This window comes from Pongo abelii, chromosome 2, assembly GCF_028885655.2.
Source record: "Pongo abelii isolate AG06213 chromosome 2, NHGRI_mPonAbe1-v2.0_pri, whole genome shotgun sequence".
Classification (NCBI taxonomy): domain Eukaryota; kingdom Metazoa; phylum Chordata; class Mammalia; order Primates; family Hominidae; genus Pongo; species Pongo abelii.
The window spans coordinates 22378361-22406355 of NC_085928.1; the positions used below are offsets into that span (position 1 = coordinate 22378361).

At 37.2% G+C, this 27995-nt stretch overlaps 1 protein-coding gene across 1 annotated transcript in view; it reads right to left on the bottom strand.

Moving 5' to 3' along the window:
* Window positions 1-16322: 16322 nt before the first annotated feature.
* The window catches only part of GAP43 (growth associated protein 43), a gene marked incomplete at its 5' end in the record, with an annotated part of 97596 nt that continues 85923 nt past the window's right edge, over window positions 16323-27995 (bottom strand). Inside the window, 1 exon segment of the mRNA NM_001133604.1 lies at window positions 16323-16955. Within this exon segment, the coding sequence (NP_001127076.1) occupies window positions 16867-16955 (89 nt within the window). The 3' untranslated portion in view covers window positions 16323-16866.

Sequence of the window (27995 nt, forward strand, 5' to 3'; positions counted from 1 at the left end):
TCAGACTAACAGCGGATCTCTCGGCAGAAACTCTACAAGCCAGAAGAGAGTGGGGGCCAATATTCAACATTCTTAAAGAAAAGAATTTTCAACCCAGAATTTCATATCCAGCCAAACTAAGCTTCATAAGGGAAGGAGAAATAAACTCCTTTACAGACAAGCAAATGCTGAGACATTTTGTCACCACCATGCCTCCCTTACAAGGGCTCCTGAAGGAAGCACTAAACATGGAAAGGAACAACCGGTACCAGCTACTGCAAAAACATGCCAAATTGTAAAGACCACTGATGCTAGGAATAAACTGCATCAACTAATGGGCAAAATAACCAGCTAACATAATAATGACAGGATCAAATTCACACATAACAATATTAACCTTAAATGTAAATGGGCTAAATGCCCCAATTAAAAGACACAGACTGGCAAATTGGATAAAGAGTCAAGACCCATCAGTGTGCTGTATTCAGGAGACTGATCTCACATGCAAAGACATACATAGGCTCAAAATAAAGGGATGGAGGAATATCTACCAAGCAAATGGAAAGCAAACAAAAGCAGGGGTTGCAATCCTAGTATCTGATAAAACAGAATTTAAACCAACAAAAATCAAAAGGGACAAAGAAAGGCATTATATAATGGTAAAGGGATCAATTAAACAAGAAGAGCTAACTATCCTAAATATATATGCACCCAATACAGGGGCACTCAGATTCATAAAGCAAGTTCTTAGAGACCTACAAAGAGACTTAGACTCCCACACAATAATAATGGGACACTTTAATATCCCACCATCAATATTAGACAGATGAATGAGAAAGAAGGTTGCTAAGGATATCCAGTACTTGAACTCAGCTCTGCAACAAGCAGACCTAATAGACATCTACAGAACTCTCCACCCCAAATCAACAGAATATACATTCTTCTCAGCACCACATTGCACTTATTCCAAAATTGACCACATATTTGGAAGTAAAGCACTCCTCAGCAAATGTAAAACATAGAAATCACAACAAACTGTCTCTGAGACAACAGTGCAATCAAATTAGAACTAAGGATTAAGAAACTCACTCAAAACCACACAACTACATGGAAACTGAATAACCTGCTCCTGAATGACTACTGGGTAAATAATGAAATGAAGGCAGAAATAAAAATGTTCTTTGAAACCAATGAGAACAAAGACACAACATACCAGAATCTCTGGGACACATTTAAAGCAGTCTGTCAAGGGACATTATGGCACTAAATACCCACGAGAGAAAGCAGGAAAGATCTAAAATCGATGCCCTAATGTCACAATTAAAATAACTAGAGAAGCAAGAGCAAACAAATTCAAAAGCTAGCAGAAAGCAAGAAATAACTAAGATCAGAGTAGAACTGAAGGAGACAGAGACACAAAAAAACCTTCAAAAAATCAATAAACCCAGGAGCTGGGTTTTCGAAAAGATCAACAAAATTGATAGACCTCTAGTAAGACTAATAAAGAAGAAAAGAGAGAAGAATCAAATAGATGCAATAAAAAATGATAAAGGGGATATCACCACCGACCCCACAGAAATACAAACTACCATCAGAGAATACTATAAACACCTCTACACAAATAAACTAGAAAATCTAGAAGAAATGGATAAATTCCCTGACACATACACCCTCGTGAGAATAAACCAGGAAGAAGTTGAATCTCTGAATAGACCAATAACAGGCTCTGACATTGAGGCAATAATTAATAGCCTACCAACCAAAAAAAGGCGAGGATCAGATGGATTCACAGCCAAATTCTACCAGAGGTACAAGGAGGAGCTGGTACCATTCCTTCTGAAACTATTCCAATCAGTAGAAAAAGAGGGAATCCTCCGTAACTCATTTTATGAGGCCAGCATCATCCTGATACCAAAGCCTGGCAGAGACACAACAAAAAAAGAGAATTGTAGACCAATATCCCTGATGAACATCAATGCAAAAATCCTCAATAAAATACTGGCAAACCAATCCAGCAGCACATCAAAAAGCTTATCCACCACAATCAAATTGGCTTTGTCACTAGGATGCAAGGCTGGTTCAACATATGCAAATCAATAAACATAATCCATCACATAAGCAGAACCAATGACAAAAGACACATGATTATTTCAATAGATGCAGAAAAGGTCTTCAACAAAATTCAACAACCCTTCATGCTAAAAACTCTCAATAAACTAGGTATTGATGGAATGTATCTCAAAATAAGAGCTGTATATGACAAACCCACAGCCAATATCATACTGAATTGGCAAAAACTGGAAGCATTCCATTTGAAAACTGGCACAAGACAGGGATGCCCTCTCTCACCACTCCTATTCAACATAGTGTTGGAAGTTCTGGCCAGGGCAACCAGGCAAGAGAAAGAAATAAAGGATATTCAATTAGGAAAAGAGGAAGTCAAATTGTCCCTGTTTGCAGATGACATGATTGTATATTTAGAAAACCCCATCATCTCAGCCTAAAATCTCCTTAAGCTGATAAGCAACTTCAGCAAAGTCTCAGAATACAAAATCAATGTGCAAAAATCACAAGCATTCCTATACACCAATAACAGGCAAACAGAGAGCCAAATCACAAGGGAACTCCCATTCACAATTGCTTCAAAGAGAATAAAATACCTAGGAATCCAACTGACAAGGGATGTGAAGGACCCCTTGAAGGAGAACTACAAACCACTGCTCAATGAAATAAAAGAGGACACAAACAAATGGAAAAACATTCCATGCTCATGGTTAGGAAGAATCAATATGGTGAAAATGGCCATACTGCCCAAGGTAATTTACAGATTCAATGCCATCCCCATCACGCTACTGATGACTTTCTTCATAGAACTGGAAAAAAACTACTTTAAAGTTCATCTGTCCTAGCATTGCCAAGACAATCCTAAGCAAAAAGAACAAAGCTGAAGGCATCACACTACCTGACTTCAAATGATACTACAAGGCTACAGTAACCAAAACAGCATGGTACTGGTACCAAAACAGAGATATAGATCAATGGAACAGAACAGAGCCGTCAGAAATAATGCCACATATCTACAAGTATCTGATCTTTGACAAACCTGACAAAAACAAGAAATGGGGAAAGGATTCCCTATTTAATAAATGGTGCTGGGAAAACTGGCTAGCCATATGTAGAAAGCTGAAACTGGATCCCTTCCTTACACCTTATACAAAAATCAATTCAAGATGGATTAAAGACTTAAATGTTAGACCTAAAACCATAAAAACCCTAGAGGAAAACCTAGGCATTACCATTCAGGACATAGGCATGGGCAAGGACTTCATGTCTAAAACACCAAAAGCAATGGCAACAAAAGCCAAAATTGACAAATGGGATCTAATTAAACTCAAGAGCTTCTGCACAGCAAAAGAAACTACCATCAGAGTGAACAGGCAACCTACAAAATGGGAGAAAATTTTCGCAACCTACTCATCTGACAAAGGGCTAATATCCAGAATCTACAATGAACTCCAACAAATTTACAAGAAAAAAACAAATAACCCCATCAAAAAGTGGGCAAAGGACATGAACAGACACTTCTCAAAAGAAGACATTTATGCAGCCAAAAAACACATGAAAAAATGCTCACCATCACTGGCCATCAGAGAAATGCAAATCAAAACCACAATGAGATACCATCTCACACCAGTTAGAATGGCAATCATTAAAAAGTCAGGAAACAACAGGTGCTGGAGAGGATGTGGAGAAATAGGAACACTTTTACACTGTTGGTGGGATTGTAAACTAGTTCAACCCTTGTGGAAGTCAGTGTGGCGATTCCTCAGGGATCTAGAACTAGAAATTCCATTCGACCCAGCCATCCCATTACTGGGTATATACCCAAAGGACTATAAATCATGCTGCTATAAAGACACATGCACACGTATGTTTATTGCCGCATTATTCACAATAGCAAAGACTTGGAACCAACCCAAATGTCCAACAATGATAGACTGGATTAAGAAAATGTGGCACATATACACCATGGAATACTATGCAGCCATAAAAAATGATGAGTTCATGTCCTTTGTAGGGACATGGATGAAATTGGAAATCATCATTCTCAGTAAACTATCACAAGAACAAAAAACCAAACACCGCATATTCTCACTCATAGGTGGGAATTGAACAATGAGAACACATGGACACAGGAAGGGGAACATCACACTTCGGGGACTGTTGTGGGGTGGGGGGAGGGGGGAGGGATAGCATTGAGAGATATACCTAATGCTAGATGACGAGTTGGTGGGTGCAGCGCACCAGCATGGCACATGTATACATATGTAACTTACCTGCACATTGCGCACATGTACCATAAAACCTAAAGTATAATAATAATAATAATAATAATAAAAGAAAAAAAGAAAAAAAAAACAAAAAAATAAAAAATAAAAATAAAATAAAAACAAAAAAAAAAAGAAAATGTGTCACATATACACCATGGAATACTACGCAGCCATAAAAAAAGGAAGAGTTCATCTCCTTTGCAGGGACATGGATGCAGCTGGAAACTATCATTCTCAGCAAACTATCACAAGGACAGAAAACCAAACACCACATGTTCTCACTCATAGGTTGGAATTGAATAATGAGAACACTTGGACACAGGGCAGGGAACATCACACCCCAGGGCCTGTCATGGGGTGGGGGCAGGGGGAGGGATAGTATCAGGAGAAATACCTAATGTAAATGACCAGTTCATGGGTGCAGCAAACTAACACGGCACATGTATACCTATGTAACAAACCTGTGCGTTGTGCACATGTACCCTAGAACTTAAAATATAATTTTTAAAAAGGGAAAAAACCCCATGTGATTATCTCATTAGATGCAAAAAAGGGACTTCAATAGAATTAAAAATACCTTCATGTTAAAAACTCTCGATAAACTAGGTATTGATGGAACATATCTCAAAATAATAAGAACTATTTATAACGAACCCACACCCAATATCATACCGAATGGGAAAACCTGGAAGCATTCCCCTTGAAAACTGGCATAAGTCAAAGATGCCCTCTTTCACCACTCCTATTCAGCATAATATTGGAAGTTCTGGCAAGAGCAATCAGGCAAGAGAAAGAAATAAAGGGTATTCATATAAGAAGAAAGGAAGTCAAACTGTCTCTATTTGCAGATGACATGAACCTGCATCTACAAAACTCCATCCTCTCAACCCAAAAGCTTCTTAAGCTGGTAAGCAACTTCAGCAAAGTCTTGGGATAAAATATCAGTGTGCAAAAATCATAAGCATTCCTATATACCAACAATAGACAAGCGGAGAACTAAATCATGAATGAACTCCCATTCACAATTGCTACAAAGAGAAAAAAATAACTAGGAATATAGCTAACAAGGGAAATGAAGGACCTCTTCAAGAAGTACAAACCGCTGCCCAATGAAATCAGAGAGGAGCCAAACAAATGGAAAAACATTGTATGCTCATGGAAAGAAAGAATCAATATTGTGAAAATGGCCATACTGCCCAAAGCAATTTATAGATTCAATGCTATTCCCATTAAATTACCATTGACATTCTTCACAGAATTAGAAAAAAACTACTTTAAAATTCATATGAAACCAAAAAACAGCCTGAATAGCCAAGACAATCCTAAGCAAAAGGAACAAAGCTAGAGGCATCACGCTACCTGACTTCAAACTGTATTATAAGCCTACAGTAACCAAAACAGCATGGTACCGGTAGAAAAATAAACACATAGACCAATGGAACAGAATAAAGAACTCAGAAATAATACCATGCTTCTACAACCATCTGATCTTCAAGAAACCTGACAAAATCAAGCCATGGGGAAAGATTTCCCTATTTAATAAATGGTGCTGGAAGAAATGACTACCCATTGCAGAAAATTGAAACTGGACCCCTTCTTTACACCTTATACAAAAATTAACTCATCATGGATTAAAGACTTAAATGTAAAACCCAAAACTATAAAACCCTAGAAGAAAATCTAAGCAATATCATTCAAATTTCATGATGAAAACTTCAAAAGCAATTGCTTGTTGCAATTGCTTGTTGCTTTTGTCAAGAAAAAATTGACAAATGGGATCTAACAGACAGCCTCCAGAATGGGAGAAAATTTTTCAGTCTCTCCATCTGACAAAAGTCTAATATCCAGAATCATAAGGAACTTAAATTTACAAGAAAAAAAGCCAAACAATCCCATTAAAAAGTACATGAACAGGCAAAGGACATGAACAGACACTTCTCAAAAGAAAACATTTACAGAGAAAACAAACATATGAAAAAAAGCTCAACATCACTGACCATTAGAGAAATGCCCATCAAAACCACAATGAAATACTGTCTCACGCCAGTCAGAATGGCAATTATTAAAAAGTCCAGAAACAACAGATGCTGGTGAGGCTGTGGAGAAATAGGAACACTTTTACACTGTTGGTGGGAATGTAAATTAGTTTAACCATTGTAGAAGACAGTATGGCAGTTCCTCAAAGACCTAGAACTAGAAATATCATTTGACACAGCAATCCCATTACTGGGTATATAACCAAAGGAATATAAATTATTCTATTATAAAAATATATGCACATGTATACTCATTGCAGCACTATTCACAATAGCAAAGACATGGAATCAACCCAAATGCCCATCAATGATAGAATGGATAAAGAAAATGTGGCACAAATACACCATGGAATACTATGCAGCCATAAAAAAGGAAAAAGATCATGTCCTTTTCAGGGACATAGATGGAGCTGGAAGCCATTATCCTCAGCAAACTAACAAAAGAACAGAAAACCAAACACCACATGCTCTCATTTATAAGTGGAAGCTGAACAATGAGAACACATGGACACAGGGAGGAGAACAATACACACTGGGGCCTTTTACAGGGGTTGGGGGAGCAAGGGGAGAGAGAGAATCAGGAAAAATAGCTAATGCGTGCTGGGCTTAATACCTAGGTGATGGGCTGATATGTGCAGTAACACACTTACCATGGCACACATTTACCTATGTAATAAACCTGCACATCCTGCACATGTATCCCAGAACTTAAAATAAAATAAAATATAAATAAAATAATAGCAAATAAAGAAAATATATTATCAACCTAATGGGGGAGAAATGATGATATGCTATGCACATTGCATTAGAAAACAAATGTTATTCTTATCCTACAAATATTGTGAAAATGTCCGAGAGCCAAGAAGTCAGGACCAGCTAGGTGGGAGCTTCCCTGGAGAGTCACTTATGCATAGGGGTTTATTGGGGCTGGGGCAAACATGGAAAGGCTAATATATCATGAATCTTTTAAGTTGTAAATGATGGAAATACAATTTAAGCAAGCTTAAGCACAAAAGGGTATCAACACACATTACTAAGAGTCCAAGAATAGTACTTACTTCAGGCATTGTTACATCTAGAGGACAAATGTTACCAGGACTGTCTCTTTCCTTTTCTTGGAAAGGCTCTCTCCACGTGGTGAGCAAACAGCCACTATCTATAGAAGACTCACATTCCCTTGTTTAGAAATCCTACCAAAATGAATGAGGGGTTTTGTTTTGTTTGTTTGTTTGTTTGTTTTGCTAGCTTTGGCAGAAAACTCCAAGGGAGAGCACGTCTTAAGTCAAGTGTCTGTGCTTAAATCAATCATTGTACCAGGAGGTGTGATGGTCTGATTGGCCAGACCTGGTTCTTGTATCTCTTCTGTGTTGAGGGTGAGAAGAATCAGAGTCGGCTCCATTGAAGCTAAATAGAATAGGAATAGGTAACTTATCATCAGAGGAATGTGAAAAGATGCTGGTGGGCCAGAACACAGATGCCTCCTGCTAAGGAATGTAACAAGACAGTGGTCCATGGATTAATTTACAGTTAGAAAGAACCAATTTTAAGGAGCAAGTAAAATACTTAAAATAAAAATTTTTCATATCCCATTTATTGAGATCCTAATGGATGCTAGGAAGTGTCTTAAGAGCTAGAGATATAAACAAAACAGGGAAAGTTCTTTTTTTTTTTCTTATTCTTCTTCTTCTTCTTATTATTATTATTATACTTTAGGCTCTATGGTACATGTGCACAATGTGCAGGTAAGTTACATATGTATACATGTGCCATGCTGGTGCGCTGCACCCACCAACTCGTCATCTAGCATTAGGTATATCTCCCAATGCTATCCCTCCCCCCTCCCCCCACCCCACAACAGTCCCCGAAGTGTGATGTTCCCCTTCCTGTGTCCATGTGTTCTCATTGTTCAATTCCCACCTATGAGTGAGAATATGCGGTGTTTGGTTTTTTGTTCTTGTGATAGTTTACTGAGAATGATGATTTCCAATTTCATCCGTGTCCCTACAAAGGACACGAACTCATCATTTTTATGGCTGCATAGTATTCCATGGTGTATATGTGCCACATTTTCTTAATCCAGTCTATCATTGTTGGACATTTGGGTTGGTTCCAAGTCTTTGCTATTATGAATAATGCCGCAATAAACATACGTGTGCATGTGTCTTTATAGCAGCATGATTTATAGTTCTTTGGGTATATACCCAGTAATGGGATGGCTGGGTCAAATGGAATTTCTAGTTCTAGATCCCTGAGGAATCGCCACACTGACTTCCACAAGGGTTGAACTAGTTTACAGTCCCACCAACAGTGTAAAAGTGTTCCTATTTCTCCACATCCTCTCCAGCACCAAAACAGGGAAAGTTCTTACTTTTATAAAGCTTATATTCTAGTAATCGAAGATAGGTAAATAAAATAATCGAGTAAAGGATATAGTATTTTAAATAGAATTAAGGCCTATGTCTATTTGAAATATTTTTATAGAAAGGGTAGTAGAAAATACTAATGGGCTGGTCTTTGAAGGCTTCAATGAAAAGGTAATATTTGAGAAATGACCTGGAAGGTGCCATGTGAATATCTGTGGAAGAGTATTCCAACCAGAAAAAAAGCAGAAAGGCAAAGGCAGGAATGAAGTAACGGAGAGTCGAAAATGCAAAGTCAGGAGTGGAATAGAAAAGGATAACGATGAGGTCATTGTGGCTGAATCTCTTGGCTGGTCATTTAGTGAATGAATATAACTTAGATTCTCATTTAGTGAATGAATATAACTTAGACTCATGTGGTAGTTTGTTGCCCCAAGTTCATCGTCAGGTATGATATGTGAAAGTGCTGAGTTCTCACGGAAATACTTCTTACTCATGGACAAGGGTATCTTGGTACCCCATGGGAAGTTTGTGAAGCCAAAGGAAGGGAAAAAGAGATAGATACTGATAGACAAGAATTAGAAGTCATTTATTCATTCATCCATTCATCCATTTATTTAGTTTGGCCTGCTATTTTCAGATGCTTCTGGAACCAAATAGGACAAAATATCCCATGCCATGCCTAAGGAATTTACAGTCCAGCAGGAGTCATCTAAGCAGACAGGGTGGGCTAAATCAAGGAGAAGAAGGCAGGATTCACAAGTCTAGGCTGGCAGTGTGGTTCAGAGGCAGGAGGTCAGAAAGTAGGCAAAGGCAGCACTGTAGAATCCTATTGGTGATCTCTGATGCTAAGGCAAAGGCTGCTGTTCCCCTTCAGGCGGAGGTAATGGTTACAACCTTCACTGAATCTTGAGATTGCTAAAAGTGCAACGGGGTGCTGCCTCCCTCATGCTGTCTTTCCATTTCCCCTTACTTAGTGAACACTACAGTGTTCCTAAGCTGGAGATCTTTTGCTTATTTTACTTACTCTAGGAAGAAAGGAGAAGGCATAAGGGAAGGTAGAAAAAGAAAAACAGATGCCAGTGTTTCTCCTTTCATTTCTATGCTTGTTCTATTTTTCCAACGTGGCAGAAAAAAATTTTTCAAGCATATTTTTCCTCCCATGCTTTTTTTCTAATTCCAAAAGAGAGTTATATCCTTTTTACTTCTAAATGTAAAATGAAATAGCCATATTCTTATCTATAGTTTAAACATAAATTTGTACCCATGGTGAGTTAATTAATTACCACTTGTTTCCCAAAACACTCCAATTTATAAAAGGTTCTACTTGTTCAGCTTCTTCAGGAGTACAATTTTTCTTTTTCTTTCAAACTTTTACTTTAAGTTCAGGTGTACAAATGCAGGTTTGTTACATAGGCAAACTTGTGTCATGGAGATTTGTTGTACAGACTATTTCATCACCCAGGTATTAAGCCTAACATCCATTAGTTATTTTTTCTGGATCCTCTTTCTCCTCCCACCCTGTACCCTCTGGAAAGGCCTCAGTGTATGTTCCCTTTTATGTGCCCATGTGTTCTCATCATTTAGTGTGTGTTATTTGGTTTTCTGTTTCTGTGTTAGTTTGCTAAGAATAATGGCCTCCAGCTCCATTCATGTCCCTACAAAGACGTGATCTCATTCTTTTTATGGCTTCATAGTAAGAACACAATTTTTCAAATGACCACATCTAGTTTCATAACTGTACTCTTCCCAAGTGCAACCCTGAAGAGTGGTTGGCATTATAAATTGGTGCTTTGGTTTGATAGACCTAGTTTTATTCTAGTTTAGTTTTCAACGTATTTTCAGAAGGTTTAGATAGATCATGAATTCTCACTTCTCCATAGCCCAAACCAGTTTCTAACCACTCCTTGTTGTCTGTATCCAGCTGTTTTATAATCTATACTTTCTAAGTCAGCTTTGGCTGCAGTAACAAAAGCACCTCCGACCAGGTGGCATATAAACAAAAGAAATTTATTTTTCACAATTCTGGAGGCTGGAAGTCTAAGATCAGTGTGCTAGCATGGTCAAGTTCTGGTGAGGCCCCTCTTTCAGGTTGCAGAGGCCGCTATCTTGCTGTATCCCCACATGGAAGAAAGAGAAATCTCATGTCCCTTCCTCATTTAATAAGGGCACTAATTCCATCGGAGTGGGGGGTGGTCTACCCTCATGGTGTAATTACTTCCAAATGCTCCACCTCTAAATACCATCACATTGGAAATTAGGCTTCAACATACAAATTTTAAGGGGACACTAACAGTCAGTTCATAGCAATGCCTTCTCTAAAAAGCAGGGAAACTTCTTAGTTATCTTACTAACTTTCTAGGAATATCAGATATTTAATTCCCAGGTCCTCATGCCCCACCCATTCTCAAGCATTACAGTCCATGGTTATCACTAAGACCTCACATAATCACAGCTGCCTAATGGTCCTCAGAAAATGTTTGGGAACCAGCAGTGTTCCCAACTATTCCCTTTGGGAGCAGCAGGGCCAGGATTAGGGTGAGGCAAGTTAAAGCTACTTGCCTTAAGTGCAAAATGTAAGGTTACATCAAAAAATTAGTAATCAAGATAGTGTTGGGGCCGGGCGTGATGGCTTACACCTGTAATCCTAGCAGCACTTTGGGAGGCTGAGGGAGGTGGCACTTGAGGTCAGGAGTTCAAGACCAGTCTGGCCAACATGGTGAAACCCCATCTCTACCAAAAAATACAAAAATTAGCTGGGTGTGGTGGCAAGCACCTGTAATCTCAGCTACTCAGGAGGCTGAGGCAGGAGAATCACTTAAACCTGGGTGATGGAGGTTGCAGTGAAGTGAGATTGTGCCACTTCACTGGGTGACAGAGTGAGCCTGTCTGACAAAAAAAAAAAAAAAAGTATTTTAATGCAATATTTCAAAATTCAAAATTAATGCAAAAATATCTATGGAAAAACAAAATACCAAAATTTTAAATAGAGACAGACTATTTGCTTTATGACTATATTATTGTGCAATAGAATAAGTCCCTTCCACTCAGCCCTCAGTTTACTTGTCAGGCAAATCAATACAGTCCACCAGTCCACCAGGAGGCATGTTTATGAAGGTTGACAACAGCGCATCAACTGATTGGGCAACACAGGATTTTATATATAATCATGTTTTTGTTTGTAGATCTGTTTTTAACTTTCTCACTTCATTCATACTATGGGACAATATTTTGATAAGTGTATGCAAATGGTCTTCAATTTACAATAGGTTGACTTACGATTTTTCAATTTTACAATGGGTTTATTGGGACATAAACCAATTGTAAGTTAAAGAGCATTTGTACTAGGTTGCACATTTTTCCTTTTGTCTCAGGCTTCTGAGGCTTGGCATGGCACTGGAAAGTCACAATGGAAACCACAAGATTTAAAATCCTCTGTCTCTAGCATGGCAATCTATATAAAAAGCATTTAAAGTACTCATGTCCTTTGAGCTAATTTTTCCATTTTTATGGATCTGGCTAACAAAATTATATTATAAACACATTATTAAAAATTTGCAGTTGAAAGTCTAAAGTTATTTACAAAACTATATGTATAACATGAGTCCATGTTTGTCTTAAATAGATAAGTGGATGATATATGGGAAGAGAGGAGCAGTTAGGCAGGTAGACAGATTACATAAGGCTGAATCTTTAAATATAAATATGGCTTAATTCTGTGTAGTAAACTGTGGATTATTTTTATCTTTTTCCTTATTTATATTTTCTACCTTTCTATAATAAAATAGTATTGCTTGGATAATTAAACAATCAAATAAACTTAAAATTTAATTACAATTTATGTGCTTCTGTAGCCAGATCTTATACAATATGAGATTAACCGAAATTTTTCTCCTCTATGGAGAGGCATCTCACTTCATTGAAAATGTACTTAGTAAGGTACATCTGTAACACTAAACATGCTGTAATTACCAACCATGACACATACCTGTAAGAAAACAAATCGGGTAAACAATCTGCTGGAAAATGTACATTCAAAATATCTCTGACACCTTGATAATGTTCTCCAAGAGGATTTAATAACTCATCATTCTCATAGCTCAATCTTGTACTCATTCCTGATGACTGAATTTTTATCCATGAAGAAAGGGAAAAATGAGGTTATATTGGGGTAAATATGTGACTGAAAATGGTGGTAGACATGGATGCAGGCCTTGCCTACATAACAGGCAGACATGGGCTTTGACCCCCCAGGAAGAAAAATTAGGCAAGAGTTCTATCTAAAATTAAAGACGCCCATGTTTCTAATGCTCATTAGCTGACATTTATCAAGGAGGATCACCAATCATTAAGTTATTTTTATAACCAGCTTAACAGAAGCTGTGTTTCCATGACAACAGTCAATGTTGGGAAGGTAAAAAAAAAAAAGAAATTAATGGAACTTGTGGTGATCTTAATAATGCTGTATGGAACTTATTCATTAATCTGGTTTTCCTGTTGTCTGGGCTTCCATGCCGACTGCAGAACTAACTGGCTTCTCTGGGGGTGTCTGACATTGGGAATAATGCATTTTTGAGAACTCCGAGTGCCTCTAACCCAGGTTACTGACACAGAGTTTTCTAATTCTTCTGTGATTTTCCTTTTGAACTGAGTGTGGGGTGGAATCATTGTAAAAGAACCCTTAGATCACCACAGACTGACCAAGAGAAGTGCAGGATTGGTCAGAGCAACAGGCACAAATTTTATCTTTATTCTCTTTTGAAATCCACAGCAGCAGATTTGCTCTCATGAATTAAATGTTATGTGAAAAAAAAAAAAAAGAGGAATCAAGTTTCTTTCTAGATTTCTGACCTAAGCCACTGGGTAGATGATGGTGTAAAAGACAGGAAAATCAGCCAAATGTGGATTGGGTGATAGAGATAAAGAGTTCTATTTTAGAAATCCTTTTATCTTCAAAGAGACTTAAATTGTATTACATCCTAACTGAACATTTTAGACCCAAATAATACACCTCAGTCAAAAGACCTTATTTCATACAGACAAGGCGATGATTTTGCTATCAATGAGATGGGTCTGGAGCCCACTGTCTGACCTTATTACTATTTGAAAAAAATCACCTGTCAGTGTTGAGGTCTTTTTGACTTGTCCTCAACCTAGTTTTTATTTTTCAAAGTAATCCAGATTTAGGTGTTTCAGAATCAACAACTTCGGTTGTTTCTGAACAGAATTTAGAACCTGTATGTTTCTGTGTCTTGAATGGCCTATTCGTCCCAATTGCTTCCTGACTTTGTGTGCTGTCTGTAAGTTTGAGTCACATTGTTTTGCATTTAGTGTTAGGGCTGCAATGATTCTTGGTATGTCTTTTGGGGGCCTCTCTATTGTGTCTTAGAGGCTCTATTACGAGCCTCTCTAATGTGTCTTCCTCCACCTTTACAATTCTATTAAGGAACCAAAGTTTATAAATGAAATAAATTTAGATACTAATAAGTAAAAAAAAATTCCCAACACTAACACAAGTAATAAGACTACTAAACAGTGTATACTAATATGTGCCTAAAAGATAATAGGCTATTGCTTTCAGCATAAATAAAGATTCAGCAGAAGATATTTAGAATTGTGTTTTGAAGGAGTTGAATTTTTCCAAGTCATAGGAATGTTGCTTTCAGGTATAGATTTGAGAAAGAGATTAAAGCATTTCTTACCAAAACACAAAAACAAAACAAAAACCTTTGAGGTAAAATAGAATTTTTAAAGCAGTGTGTTGCCAGATATCCTATGTGATACAACTTCAATCTATGAATGATCTTTTCAGCAGCTTATTCCACATCTGATGAGACTCTAATCAGATCATGACTGAGCCCCAGACATTCTTGCTTCCAAGTCTTCCATGAAACTCAGACCAACTCAGAATGAAATTGAACTCTTAAATTGTTTTAATATATGTTATTGATACTTTCTAACCTTTTTCTTTAGGTTGTTTCTCCCAATGAAAATTTGAGTTAGTGTCAGTGACCAAGAAAAGACCCTGTTGATTCAGTGAGGACTCATTTTTCACACGGCTTCACCTTTCTTTGATTAATTAGGCACTAGCTCTACACAAAGCTGAGCATAGTTACCGAGGTACAGGTTGAAACTCCGAGGATGACTTATTTCATTGATCTTCATTAGTTTGAGGACTTTCTCTTTGACTTAGTTTTCTCTTCCTAGCTAGGAAGTTCTATCTGCAGGTGAGGGTAGAAACCTGAAGGGAACCCCCTGGCCATGCATGTTCTGTGAGAGGAGACTCAGGGCCAGAGCAGAACATGACATGTTAGGAATCTGCACCAGAATTGATTTAGAAAATGTAGGGAGGGATATAGAGCATAGATACTTCAGGACTTAGAGATATTGCTTTGTTTCTTATGAGAACTGTTTACCTTCTAATAGAAGGCATTTTAAAAACTGGAACTGGAAAGAAATTTGAAATGGATGTGCTAAATGTACACCTTTTCTTTATATACTATCAACATCAGCAGGTATAATGATTATAACTAATCAAGAATCTGATAGCTGCCCTGTGTAGGAATTGTAAATTCAACATAATTTATAAGCTGAAAAAGATACGATGGACTGGCTCAATACTTGGGTTAAAATAAATTAATTAAACAAAAGCCTGGGGGTTTCCAAGAGTTGTAGACATCTCTATAATGAAATTATTTTTTATAGACAGGGTCACTTTAGGTTGCCTAGGCTGGACTTTAACTCCTGAGCTCAAGTTATCTTCCCACCTCAGCCTCCCAAGTAGCTGGAACTACAGGCATGTGCCTCCTCGCCTAGCTCCTCTTTGTAATATTTACCTTAGCAAAACCTAGAATAACTTTTCGTTGGATAAACTAAACTTCTCTTACATAATGAAAATACTCTGAGGTTATTTTAGTAAGAGTGAGTCTTAGTGTTTTTTTGAGATGGAGTCTCTCTCAGTAGCCCAGGCTGGAGTGCAATGGCGTAATGTCAGCCTCAGCCTCCCGAGTGGCTGGGATTACAGGCGCCCACCACCATGCCAGGCTAAGTTTTTGTATTTTTTGTAGAGATAGAGCTTTACTATGTTGGATAGGCTGGTCATAAATTAGTGTCCCTTATGGGCTGAATTGTACCCTATCCTCCAAATTTATATGTTGAAGCCTTAAGCTCCAGTACCTCAGAATGTGACCTCATTTAAAAATGAGGCTTTGACAGAGGCAGTTAAGTTAAAGTGAGGTCATTAGGGTGGGCCCAATTCAGTATCACTAGTATCTTTACAAAATGGGGAAATTTGGACACAAAGACAGGCATAAAGGGAAGATGTGAAGAGGCACAGTTAAAAGATAGCCACCCATAAGCCAAAGAGACAGGCCTGCAACAGATGTCTCCCTCGAGGGCCGGAGCTATTGGTCTTGACCAGAGCCTTAGGCTTCATCTGTGTTTTCTTTATCAGGGTAGTTGGTGTAAAACTGAGAGAAGAAAAAGATGAAATGTAAGACCCTAGCATGTCCAACCAACTAATGAGAAGGTAGAACAGAAACACAGAGCCATTGGACCTTGATTACTCTCATGATTTATTAATATTCAGGTTGAAAAAGGAGCCTTAGAGCCGCAAGTTTACGCTAATTGGCACATTTGCTTTATTTATTTATTTTTAAAACAAACTGGGTTTTTTGAATTTTTCCTTTTTGTTCATTCCATCACATTGAAAAGGAGGAAAACAAAAATGATTTTGAATTCACTCGATATTTTGGACTCCTCAGATGAACGGAACATTGCACACACACTTGGAACAGAGAGAGAGATAGAGAGGAAAGTGGACTCCCACAGGGCCACGCGCACCAGATCAAATAACTTGGATACAGTGCAAGAATTTCCCAAAATGATTGAATCATCATTACCAAAAACTCGCCATAACAACACCAAGAAACAAAAAATGTTTAAGCCACACTGTTTGACTTGGGATCTTTCCTGCTTTTTTTTTTTTTTTTTTTTTAATGTTTGCCACACAGAGAGAAAGAGGGCTAGTGGGTGGGAAAGGACAGACTCACAGACGTGAGCAGGACAGGAGGGGACTTCAGAGTGGAGCTGAGAAGAGGGTAGGGAGAGACAGGCTCAGGAGAGGGGAGGGTGGGGATGTGGAAAGCCATTTCTTAGAGTTCAGGCATGTTCTCGGTCAGCCTCAGGTTCCTCTTCTTTACCCTCATCCTGCCGGGCACTTTCCTTAGGTTTGGTTTCATCTACAGCTTCTGAGAAAGAAAACAAGATAGGATTGGGGGAAAAGGAGAGAGTTAGTATTTTGTCTTATCTGCTCATACAACGGTGCAATGCATTTCTTCTTTTTATGTCATTTCATAAGAACATTAAGATTAAAAGAGATTATTAATATCCCAGTTAATGTAAGTTCCAAGTTCAGAAGAGTTTACCTCAAGGAAGCTGTTCAGTGGCACCTATGGAAGAACTCAGGAGCAAAGGTATGTGAGTGACAAGGAGACCACTTAACAGAAGTTACTGTGGTCTTTAATCTCTCAGCCTTACAATCAAGGTATCCACATACAGGATCTTCACATAGGGAATCAACGACAATCTTGTATTGCTGTTCTACTAGTGTCAGAAGAATTGTGACAGATAATTTATGTGGACCATCGAGCATCCATTACAAGTTTCTTACCACTCATTTCCAGTATTGGAAAGTGAAGTAGTTGAATTTTCAGCTCCTGTGGGACAGTGCTAGTCAATTATATAGAAATTGAAATCCCTAGAGAGGGCAGAGTTGGGTTTTGCCCTTCACATTCTCCTATTCCTGATCACTTGGACATCAAACAATACATGGCACTGTAGCAGCTGCCTTGTGACCATGAAGACAAAAACTATACACTAAGGATGGTGGAGCAAAAAGAAAAAATCATCACTGAGTGACTATACCACTCCTAGATATCTTTCCCTCAGAAACAAGTCACTAGCCTCTTTAAAGCATTGTAATATAATCGTTTTCAGTTTCTTGCAGCCAAGCACATTCCAACTGAATACACTTATCCATAGGGAAAGTACTGCTTTGCTTAACAGGGAGGATATCATGTCTTTTTGAAGAAAAATTTTCCCTTTGTTTCCCGACAGAACTCAGTCAACTGATTTTATGCTACCTGATAGTTTACTAATATGCTAGCTTGTGGAAAAAGAATTCATTTGCTCTGAAACAACTTGTGTTGCCAAACAATCAACTCCCTGTGTCAATGTCCCCCAGGACCACCCCTAGGTTCAGTGATTTGCTAGGAGGACTCATGGGACTCAGCATGCAGTCTGCTTCATAACTAAAATTTATTGCAGCGAAAAAACACAAAGCAAAATAAGCAAAGCTGAAAGTTGCCCATGGGCAAAGTTTGGAGGAAACCAAACAAATTTCTAAGAGTCTTCTCCCCATGGAGTCACCCAGGATGTGCTTAATTCTTTCAGCAATAAATTACCATAACACATGGAAGATGTCATCTATTAGGGAAGTTTAACTGAATTTGCGTTGGTAATTGGTCATGTAGGCACCCTCCACCAAGCAGGTACAAAATTCAGACTCCCAGAAGAAAAATAGATGTTCAGCATAAACCACATTGTTTGTACTATGATTTCAGGCACCTGGAACCACTCTTATCAGTTAAGGAATGATGAGAATCTTCTCAAAATCCAAGATCCCAGATGCCAGCCAATGGTCAACTTTACAAACAAGCCTTTTTAAGGATAGCAGTCCCAGGCCTACTGTATTAACTGTTTTTTTTTTCTCAATCCCTGATATTGATGATGCCTGTGTCTTAAAATGGAGCTATTGTTATTGCTTGTCCTCCTCTTAACAACTACTAGGTGCTGATTATTCTTGGAAAGGTAAACTGGAGTCCATGGAATTTTGTTAGGCTAACAAATTGGTGTTTAATTAGAAGATAATAGACATAGTTTGAAAGCACTTGAGCAAGGAATATAATACAGCTATGGTTTGAGGAGCTTAAACTAGGAATACTAAATAAAATAGTTTTACTGTATGTAGATGTTGAGATTAGAGAAATGGGGTCATTAAGGAGACCATTAAAAAAGCTCATCAAAATGTATGTCTCTTTTAAATCAGCCAGCTACATGTTTACATTCAGATAAAGCTGAACATTTATACGCACCATTATTAAACACATTTCTGGAATTTCTTCTCTGAAACACCTATCAAAAAACATCCTTTTGGAGCTCTTCAGTAGCAGAAATGCTTATTTTTTGAAAATAGGTTAGGTTTTTAAAATCTAACTAGACTAGTCTGGTAAATAAAGTAAGCAGCTACAATGGGTAATTTTACCTTATAATACTCACTTTTGACCAGGGTTTTAAAGACTGACTTATTTTATAGGGTTCATAACTCACTATAAGCTATTCATAAAATATAGCTATTCTAGTGATGCTACCTACTACTACTCATAAGATTTTTTTAAGGCTATAGCTTTCCAAAGTGATTGTAATTACCTCTTGAACAACAGTGCACCTATCCAAGTTTTGCATGAAACTAACTCAATTCTGATCATTATAATACACTATGCATCAGCAGTATTCCTCAGGAATTATAAAAATTTTGGTGTGCTAATGAGTTACTTAATTTTCTACCAGAAGAAAGATTCCAGATTTATTTCAGTGAAGTCCTTCTAAAACAATCAGGAATTCTTTTGGAGAGTTTGCTTAGTTCCCTAACCTTGCTCAAACCTTTGGATATTACAAGTATGCCCAAGGTAGTTTACCATCCTTATCAGTTCCAAGAAGCAATGTTTTTAGTGCCCTTTTCAAACTGCAAAATAAACATAATATTGATTTACACAACCCAGAAATATATAGAAAGTTAGTAGTTATAGGAACAAGAGAAGACTTCAAATCTCGCCTTCCAAAATAAAGACATGGGAGCTATTATGTATGCTTAGAGGGAGATTAGGAAATGAGAGAAAAAGGGAAGCAGACTGGGAAAGGTGAGAATTGCATGTTTGTTGAATAAAGGGAATAAAACTCAAAAATGCAGAAACAGAAACCTGAACATTCAGATGGTTCTGAGATGCAGCTGCACTTTCTGTTCCCTTGTTGGAATACAATCAAGCTAAATCCTCCCAAATTCTCCCACTTTCTCTTGTCATCCATTGCCTGGTCCTAGGACAAAAGATGAAATTTGGCACAAATCTGTTTATTATGACGGGAAATTATGAAGCTCTATTGAGAAAGCTTCAATATATATTCATTTTCTCAAATGCTTCAAAGTATTTTAAATGTAAATATTTGTTAATTTATTTGTTCAATAAGTTGTTACTGGACACTTGCACTCTGCCAGGCATTCTTCTAGGTACTGAGAAAAAAAAAAAAAAGCAAAATCCTTGCTCTCCTTAAAGCCTTTCATAATATACCTTTAAAAGACAATAAAATTCAGGCTGGGTGTGGTGGCTCACACCTGTAATCCCAGCACTTTGGGAGGCTGAGATGGGTGGATCACCTGAGGTCAGGAGTTCGGGACCAGCTTGGCCAAAATGGTGAAACCCTGTCTCTACTAAAAATATAAAAGTAGCTGGGCATAGTGGCATGTGCCTATAATCCCAGCTACTAGGGAGGCTGAAGCAGGAAAACCACTTGAACCTGGGAGGCGGAGGTTACAGTGAGCAGAGATCCTGCCATTACATTCCAGCCTGGGGGACAAGAGCAAAACTCTGTCAAAAAAAAAAAAAAAAGACAATAACATTTATAATTATAGAATGTTAGAAATGAGTGGACCCTTTAAGATCATCCAGTCACTAAACCATAAACTCTTTAAGCGTAACAGCAGTACCTACTTCAGCTCAGCCTTGAATCCCATGTCCAGCATATAACCTAATTCAGGAAAGAACCTCAGTAAATATTTATTGAGTGAAGGAATGACTGGACAGCCTCATTTTACAGGTGATGACACTGAAGTCTAGGTGCATAAAGGAACTTTCCCTAAATCATATGACTTGCTTATGACCAAGCCAGAGCTAAAACTCGGGTCTATTTGTTCAGGTTTTCCGATTATATCAGGTGGCCAAACTCATTTTACCAATTCAGCACTAGAAACTAAGTAGCTAGAGTCCATAGGGTTTTAGTGATCTATAAAACTTTAGAGATTAAAAAATTGTTGGCTCCAAAGTATAAAATAAAAACCGTAAAATTAAAATTGATGAAGCTCGATTAGATGGCTACAAAAGGAAATGTTAGTCAGTTAGCTGGAACATATAAAACTCTCTCTCTCTCTCTCTCTCTCTATATATATATATGTATATATATATGTATATAGATATATATTTGTCTGAGATTAAAGTAATTTTTTACTTGATATTATTGAATATTAAGCAAAATATTTGCTTTGTTTTAAGCGACGGGATGACTAGTTGGCAGAAAAAAAAAGTGGGTCAAGTCAATGGATGCAGTGAAAGTTTTATAGGCCACCAAGAAATTATGGAGAGGAAAATAAAATATGGATGGAGGAAACAATGTAAAGAAACAATCTTTTACAGCTTCCAAAGTGAGATAAACTAAGAACTCATGATAACATTTTTTTAAAATTCTACATCCAAATAAGGGAACAATAGCCAGATGTGGACAATACGCCTGCTCTAGCTAGCTCTACTTTTGGTAGGAGACTGCATATGAGTTTGGGAAGGTTTTAACCTCTGACAAAGAAGAGCTTATTATAAACAGAATCCAAGTTTTGTATAAATAGTTCCATTTAAGCCTGAATACCAGAGGGAACATTTTGATATTGCTAGCTTATTCTCCCACTGATGTCAACCCTAGATAAATCATTGCAGTGATAAATAATGTCGACTGTTTAGTTTATATCTACATTTTCTTACCTGTTCTATTCAGCAGCTTAAAACAACTGCCTGGAAAGAATTATGGATTATGACTTCCCTGGTTCTTTGTAGAAAGTATTTAGTTATAGTTAACATTTTCGAGCTCTTACTATGTGCTCAGAACAGTGCGAAGTGTACCTGTATCATTGCATTTAATTCTCACATCTACCTTAATCACCTCATTTCACAGCTGGGGAAACTGAGACACAGGGAGACTGAATGGTTTACCTAAGGCCACACTGTAAATTCCAACGTAGGACAGAGTTATCTCAGCAGATTTTACTTTAGTTGCTTTCCCTGGTTTTACCTTTGCCCAGAAAGAATGGGTAAGTTCAGAGTGATAACTAAAGCAGGGAGTCCGGTCCACAGCTATGTAGGCCTGAAGATTACAACATTTAAAAATTGTATCATTAAAAGCAGCTAAAAATGAAGGGAAGAATCCTGATTAGTCTTCTGTAATATAAAATCTGGTCTTGGCACTTTCCAGCACTAATTATGTGATTTGTAAATGCTAGAGATGAGTTAATATGTAATCTTTAGTATTTTGTGCAAAATCTTTGATCATCATGGTGAGTGTCAAAGACAAATGAAGGGCTGAGGCCAGCTGGTCACTCCAATTACCATGATCCAATTAGAGTAAATAGTCACATTCCTCATCTAGCGGATCAACCTCCCTCTGAGACAGTTATTACTTAGGAAGAGGCTATAGAGGCTAGAAGATTGAAGTGTGATTTTCAACGCCAAGTGACATAGAACAAGTGAGTAGAAGCAATGACCTGGAGCTGGCAAATGAGGAAAGCCTGGAAGTGCTAGTGTGATGGCTGAAATCCAGCAAGGTGAAGCATAGAATATGCTTGTTCTTTTTCAGTTTGCCTCTGAATAGTACTTTTACTTGTATTAAACATTAAAACTTAATACTAGTACTGTTATTTTGTTTAAGACATTACAGGAAAAACAAAAATGAGTCACAGTATTATGCACTAAATGTCTGTGTTCCTTCAAAATTCATATGTTGAAATTCTAACCCCCTAAGGTGACGGCATTAGGAGTAGGAATCTTTGGGAGGTGGTTAAATCATGAGGGTAGAGGACTCATGATTGGGATTAGTGTCTTTATGAAAGCGACAACAGAGAACTAGCTAGTCTTTTCCACCATGTGAGGACACAGCAAGGTACAGAGAAAGCTGGCCCTTACCAGAATTTGTCTGTTGTTTATAAGCCACCTAGTTTATGGTATTTTATTATAGCACCCAAAGACACTCGGGTTGTGTGTGTGTGTGTGTGTGTGTGTGTGCGTGCGCACGCGCGTATCTATGTGGTGACCATTGAATGAATTTCCTAAGACTATTACTATTATCTACCTAGTGATGGCTTCTCCCCAAATCCATCTTTACCAGGGCAAAATCAATCCCCCAAATCCAGTTCTATTATAAAACAGAATGTGTCTACAACAAAAACAATAAACAAAAACCGATGATGTGTTTTAGTTTTAAATTTAGTTTTAGTAGTTTAGGCTTTTTTTCCTTTTAGGGGAAAAAGTTTTTTCAAGACACAAATTTTTCAAATGGAACATGGTCATATTTTCAGAAGTAAATAACCTTATTTATATGAGAGGCTTAAGCTAGAGGCTCAAAAACTTGATTAAATTCTTTAATGAAGTTGATTAAATACTCTTGCTGTGCCACGATTTAGTCTCAAAGATTATATTCAGTCATTTGGACAGATAATGTTAGAATCTGATAGAAAGCTGTAACCTGCCCATGCCATGGCATTTTAGCCTTGACAAAAACATTGCTCTTCCAAGCCCAAAGATAGCTTAGAGATTACCACCACGTTCACTGGCAGCCTCCATGAATTTTGTCATTTCTGTGTTAACTTAAAAAGAGAAAGTTAACATCATAGAAAGTAAATTCATATTCTTGATGCATGATAGCTCAAGGATCCTTCAAAAGGGAAGAAAGAAAATGTTTTCGTTCATTCATCTATTCATCCAGTGAAAGAAATTGAGTCTTACTATGTCCACACACTGTTCCACGAACTGCAAATATAGCAGTGGTGACACAGCCATGAAAACACAAAGCAAAAACCTCTAAGTTCTTGGAATTTATATGCTAGCAAATTACTGTAATAATGTGTTGTTTATTGGAGAAAGAATGGTAAAGGAAAGAATAGCTAGATAAGAAGCACTCAGCCCTAAGGAGTGTAATTCGTCCTGGGTCACTTCTCTTGGATTTGCAAAGCTGACTAACTTGAATGAATCTCAGAGGTTCTGAAAAAGGAAAAACCATAGTAGTTTCCATATTCTTGATCCACAACCACAATTCCTAAGAAAGATCAAAACCACACTAAGACAGCAATAAAGATCTAAGTTATCTCTGCATGTATTTACAACAATGTAACGGTAGCCTTAAACGATTCAGGGGATTAGGTGGACAATTTCACAGTGGTCCTTAAAAGATGTATGCCAAACTTGCTCTCTGATTCTTGCTAAAAGAGAGTTTGGAAGCAGTTCTTGCCTTTATGCATTCCATTCATTTCCTCGAAAGGGTGAGAATAGCATGTCGATGCATTCGTTGGTGAGCAAATACCAGGAGCATATGCAGCAGCGGCTGCTTGTGCGCTCAGCCAGGCAGCCTGGTTGCAATGCTGCTGGAGGGATGGCGATGTTCCCAGCTGCCATTGCCTACGCTGAGCTCTAATGGCCCTGTTTTCTGGCTCCAGTCCAGGCCCCTCCACAGCCCTACATTACTGAAATTAGGTTGAGTGGATTTCCGAGTAAAACATTACCTCTTGGGACCTGCCCAGCTCTCCCCAGCCTTGTCAACATTGATTAAATAGAAGCTGCTATCATCCTGGGGCCATGCCCACAATCACTCTACCAATCACCAATGAGCTGGGTGTTTGCTTCTTCTCTTTTTATTTTCATCTTTCTTGAATATTAATCATCATCACCTCAAAAGCTCAAAGGAAAGTAATAATAATAATAATAAAAACTTTGGCAGCTAACTCACATATGGCCCTTTTGTTGCTCACACAGTCTTTTTCTTTAGCTATATACCAGATGTCAATCTGGAGCCTGGATCATGGCTTTCAGTGGTCACTGTGATCCACATTTTGCTCATTTCATTACCATGTTTCACATTTTAAGTTTCTTTCAAAACACTGAGCCAGTATATTTCATTTTGATGTGAGGAGAATTATGCAAATAACACCTCTGCCCCCATTTCTTCTTTACTTTCCAAGCACTTGAAAGAGAGAATAACCTTTTTGCTAATAACACTATATACTAAAGGATTTCAAAGAGTAACCAAGAAGAAAAATCAGAGGCTGCATGATGGGGTCCCAGTGATATCTGCAATATGCCATCTACATGTCTACTTTTTCCCTCAAGTTTAGGCCTAAGAACAGGCTGATTCCTATTCTAGCCTAGACTTTGCCATTAACTAATCATATGACCTCAGAGAAGATGCTTTTCCTTTCTTTGTCTCAGTTTCCTAATGTACACATAATATGAATAATAATGCCTGCCCTACCTTATCATAGGTTGTTTGGAGTTTGAAGGGAGGTATTTGAAAGTGCTTTATAAAATCTAAAGTGCAGAATGTAGTTTGTCGAGATTTTAATCCAATTTATGGGGTTTGAGGTTTGCTGAATTTTAATCCAACCCTCAGGAAATGAAGGATTTGGGAAATTCACTCAACCTAATTCTAGCTGCCAAGTTTAATAGTCTCAAGAGGAAAAAAGCAATTCTTCCACTACCCGCAAAAAACTTCTTTCCCAGACAGATGATTAAGAGACCTTCTCCCCTAGAATGTTTCTGTAAAGTCTGACTCTGATAAGGAAACAAAGATATGAGTGACTAATTAATTAGAGAGCACTACTCAGAAAACAAAGATATGAGTGACTATTAATTAAGGACAGCTACTCTTATAAAACTAGGACAGAATATAATATTTCTAGTCTACAGAACCAAAGACAGTGTTTTTATCTGAATGGAGAAAAAACCCAGAGATTTTTTTTTTAATTAAAACTAAAGCCAAAGAAGGTACAAGTTGACTAGCCTTGAAAACTTCTTAAAACATTATTTATAAAGAATGTCTACCAAATCATCAAAAATTAGTGTTCTCTCTTCTTCCCCAACTAGAAATATGCAGAAACATCAAGCATTATAAGTTACATGGCTTGCCCACTTGCCCTCAAAAATTGTTGGAATAAGATGAAGTAAATATATTAAGTTAAATGATGTTAACTTTATTTCTTACCATTATTACAATGAATAAGTCAACTTCTAAAGGTTAAAAATTAAAACAAGAAATTAAGGGTATTCTCACTTTAGTATAACAGTCAAATAAAAATCACTCCCTCATCCCTGCTCCCAGCTAAATTACATGCTGAGCTAGCAGTGGAATCTGTGGGTCTATTGAGGCATTGCTTCAGTTTGTTTGGGGGTTGGAGGAAAGAGGTAGAATGCAGAGTCAGCCTAAAGATAAACATTGATGGCTCCGATGGCACTGAGAAATTATGAGAAATGCCATGTCGAGAATAGAAAATTAATGTGATAGTGAGTGTTGTTAACTAATAGTGATGATTAGAGACATTTCAACCTGGGAATTTTTGTTTTCCTCCTTTCTGTAGGGGGGTGTGTGTGTGTGTGTATTTAGAACTTAAAAATCCCATGTGTGCCCAGACTTTATCATGGACTTCTAAAGACCTGAGTTTCAGGAGCTCTGTTCTCTCAGCATTTTCAAATTCTTGTGAGCTTGCCATAAATTGATTGCAAGTGGTCATTATCACAGTTGCAGTGTTGGCTCATAGCATTTTGCCTTCAAATAATTTCCTGAATTCTTTTTGAAATAAGGACTATTCTATTCTCCCAGGGGAATTCCAAATACATGCGCGTGCGTGCACACACACACATACACGCACAAATGACTGTGAAGAATTTATAGCTTTAAGAACTTTGATATATGGTATAACCACAGAACTCTAAAGCTTGAAGGAACGTAAGAGATACTTTAACACCCAATTTTTTGATAAGAAAATTGAAGCTGTAAGAGATTAGGTAATTTCTCTATGGTCATAAAATTGAAAAAGGCAGCACTGAAATCCAGGACTCCTGACTCACAGCCCAGTACTCTTTCCTTTATGTTATGATATTTTTCTAGGGGACTGGTGCAGATGACATTCAAAACCCAAAAACATGCTTTATCTTTATGCCTTGGCAGGCTGAATTCACTGAGACAATGAAGCTGATAGTTTGGTTTAATTATCTTACCAAACATAAAAATGGAAAAGAAGGAAAAAAATAGGCTATGTTCTTAAATAATTTGAGTGGACAAAAATCATAAAACCTAGGTTTCACTTTGGGAGGGTTTATTTTTAACAGAATTTTATTATTAACTATTTTTTTTACCCAGTTTTCACTATGAAAGGACATTAAATAATGAAAATTTTTTGCTATGAACTCTAACCATGGACACAAGCAAGAGGTTGAAGAGCTAATTGGTCTCAATAAAAAGAGTTTATATATCCTCAAAATTTGGTTCAAAACAATTTTTAATGTATTTTTCAGAGATTTAAACTAAACCAAATTATAAAACAAAGACTGGAATAAGCAGAACCATCTCACTGAAATTCAACTATAGAAGTCCTTTTTTATACTGATCAATGAATCAGAAAAAGATTTTGTTATTCTCCCTCTTTAAAAACTCCACAAATCAGTTTTAATCAGGTTTAAAATAAACAAATATGTTTTAAATATTTGAGTTAAAATATCTAATTATCTCCAAACAAAATTGATTTTAACATTTATTTCACTCAGTTCAAACTTCTCAATTTTCACAGTAAAAACTAGGTCAAGGTATAGCCCATGATATCTACAGACAAAAAAAAAACAGTAGGTGAATAATTTTTCTAGTTTGACTTAGAATGTGATTTCCTAGAAAGCAAACTTTTGGGAAACTTTCATTTTATATGGTAACCATAAGTTATCTACATTGCTTGGCACATTATAGTGAATCAGCCCTTTAAATTGTAGTTCTCAAACCATACACATGAATCCGTGGGTGCTACAGTGAACTCACAGGAGTGCCAATATATATTTTTAAATTTGAGAGAAACTATCTGTTGGATACTGTGCAATATACTATTATTAAGCTCCTTGAACCTAACTACCTACTAAGCAGAGGTTCAGGGGTGCTGTAAAAAAGTTATAGAGCCATAAACTGAAAAAGTTGGAAAAATCTGTTTAAAATTAACATTAAAATCAACTGCTCATATATATATATATACACATATATATATGTTCATGTATACTTGCAAAATGCAGTAAAAATTGAGAATGCTGTTTGAGACTTTAAACTGCTATAAAGGACAGTTATAATATAACTGATTATCCAGTAATAACCTTTTTTCATATTAGCATTTT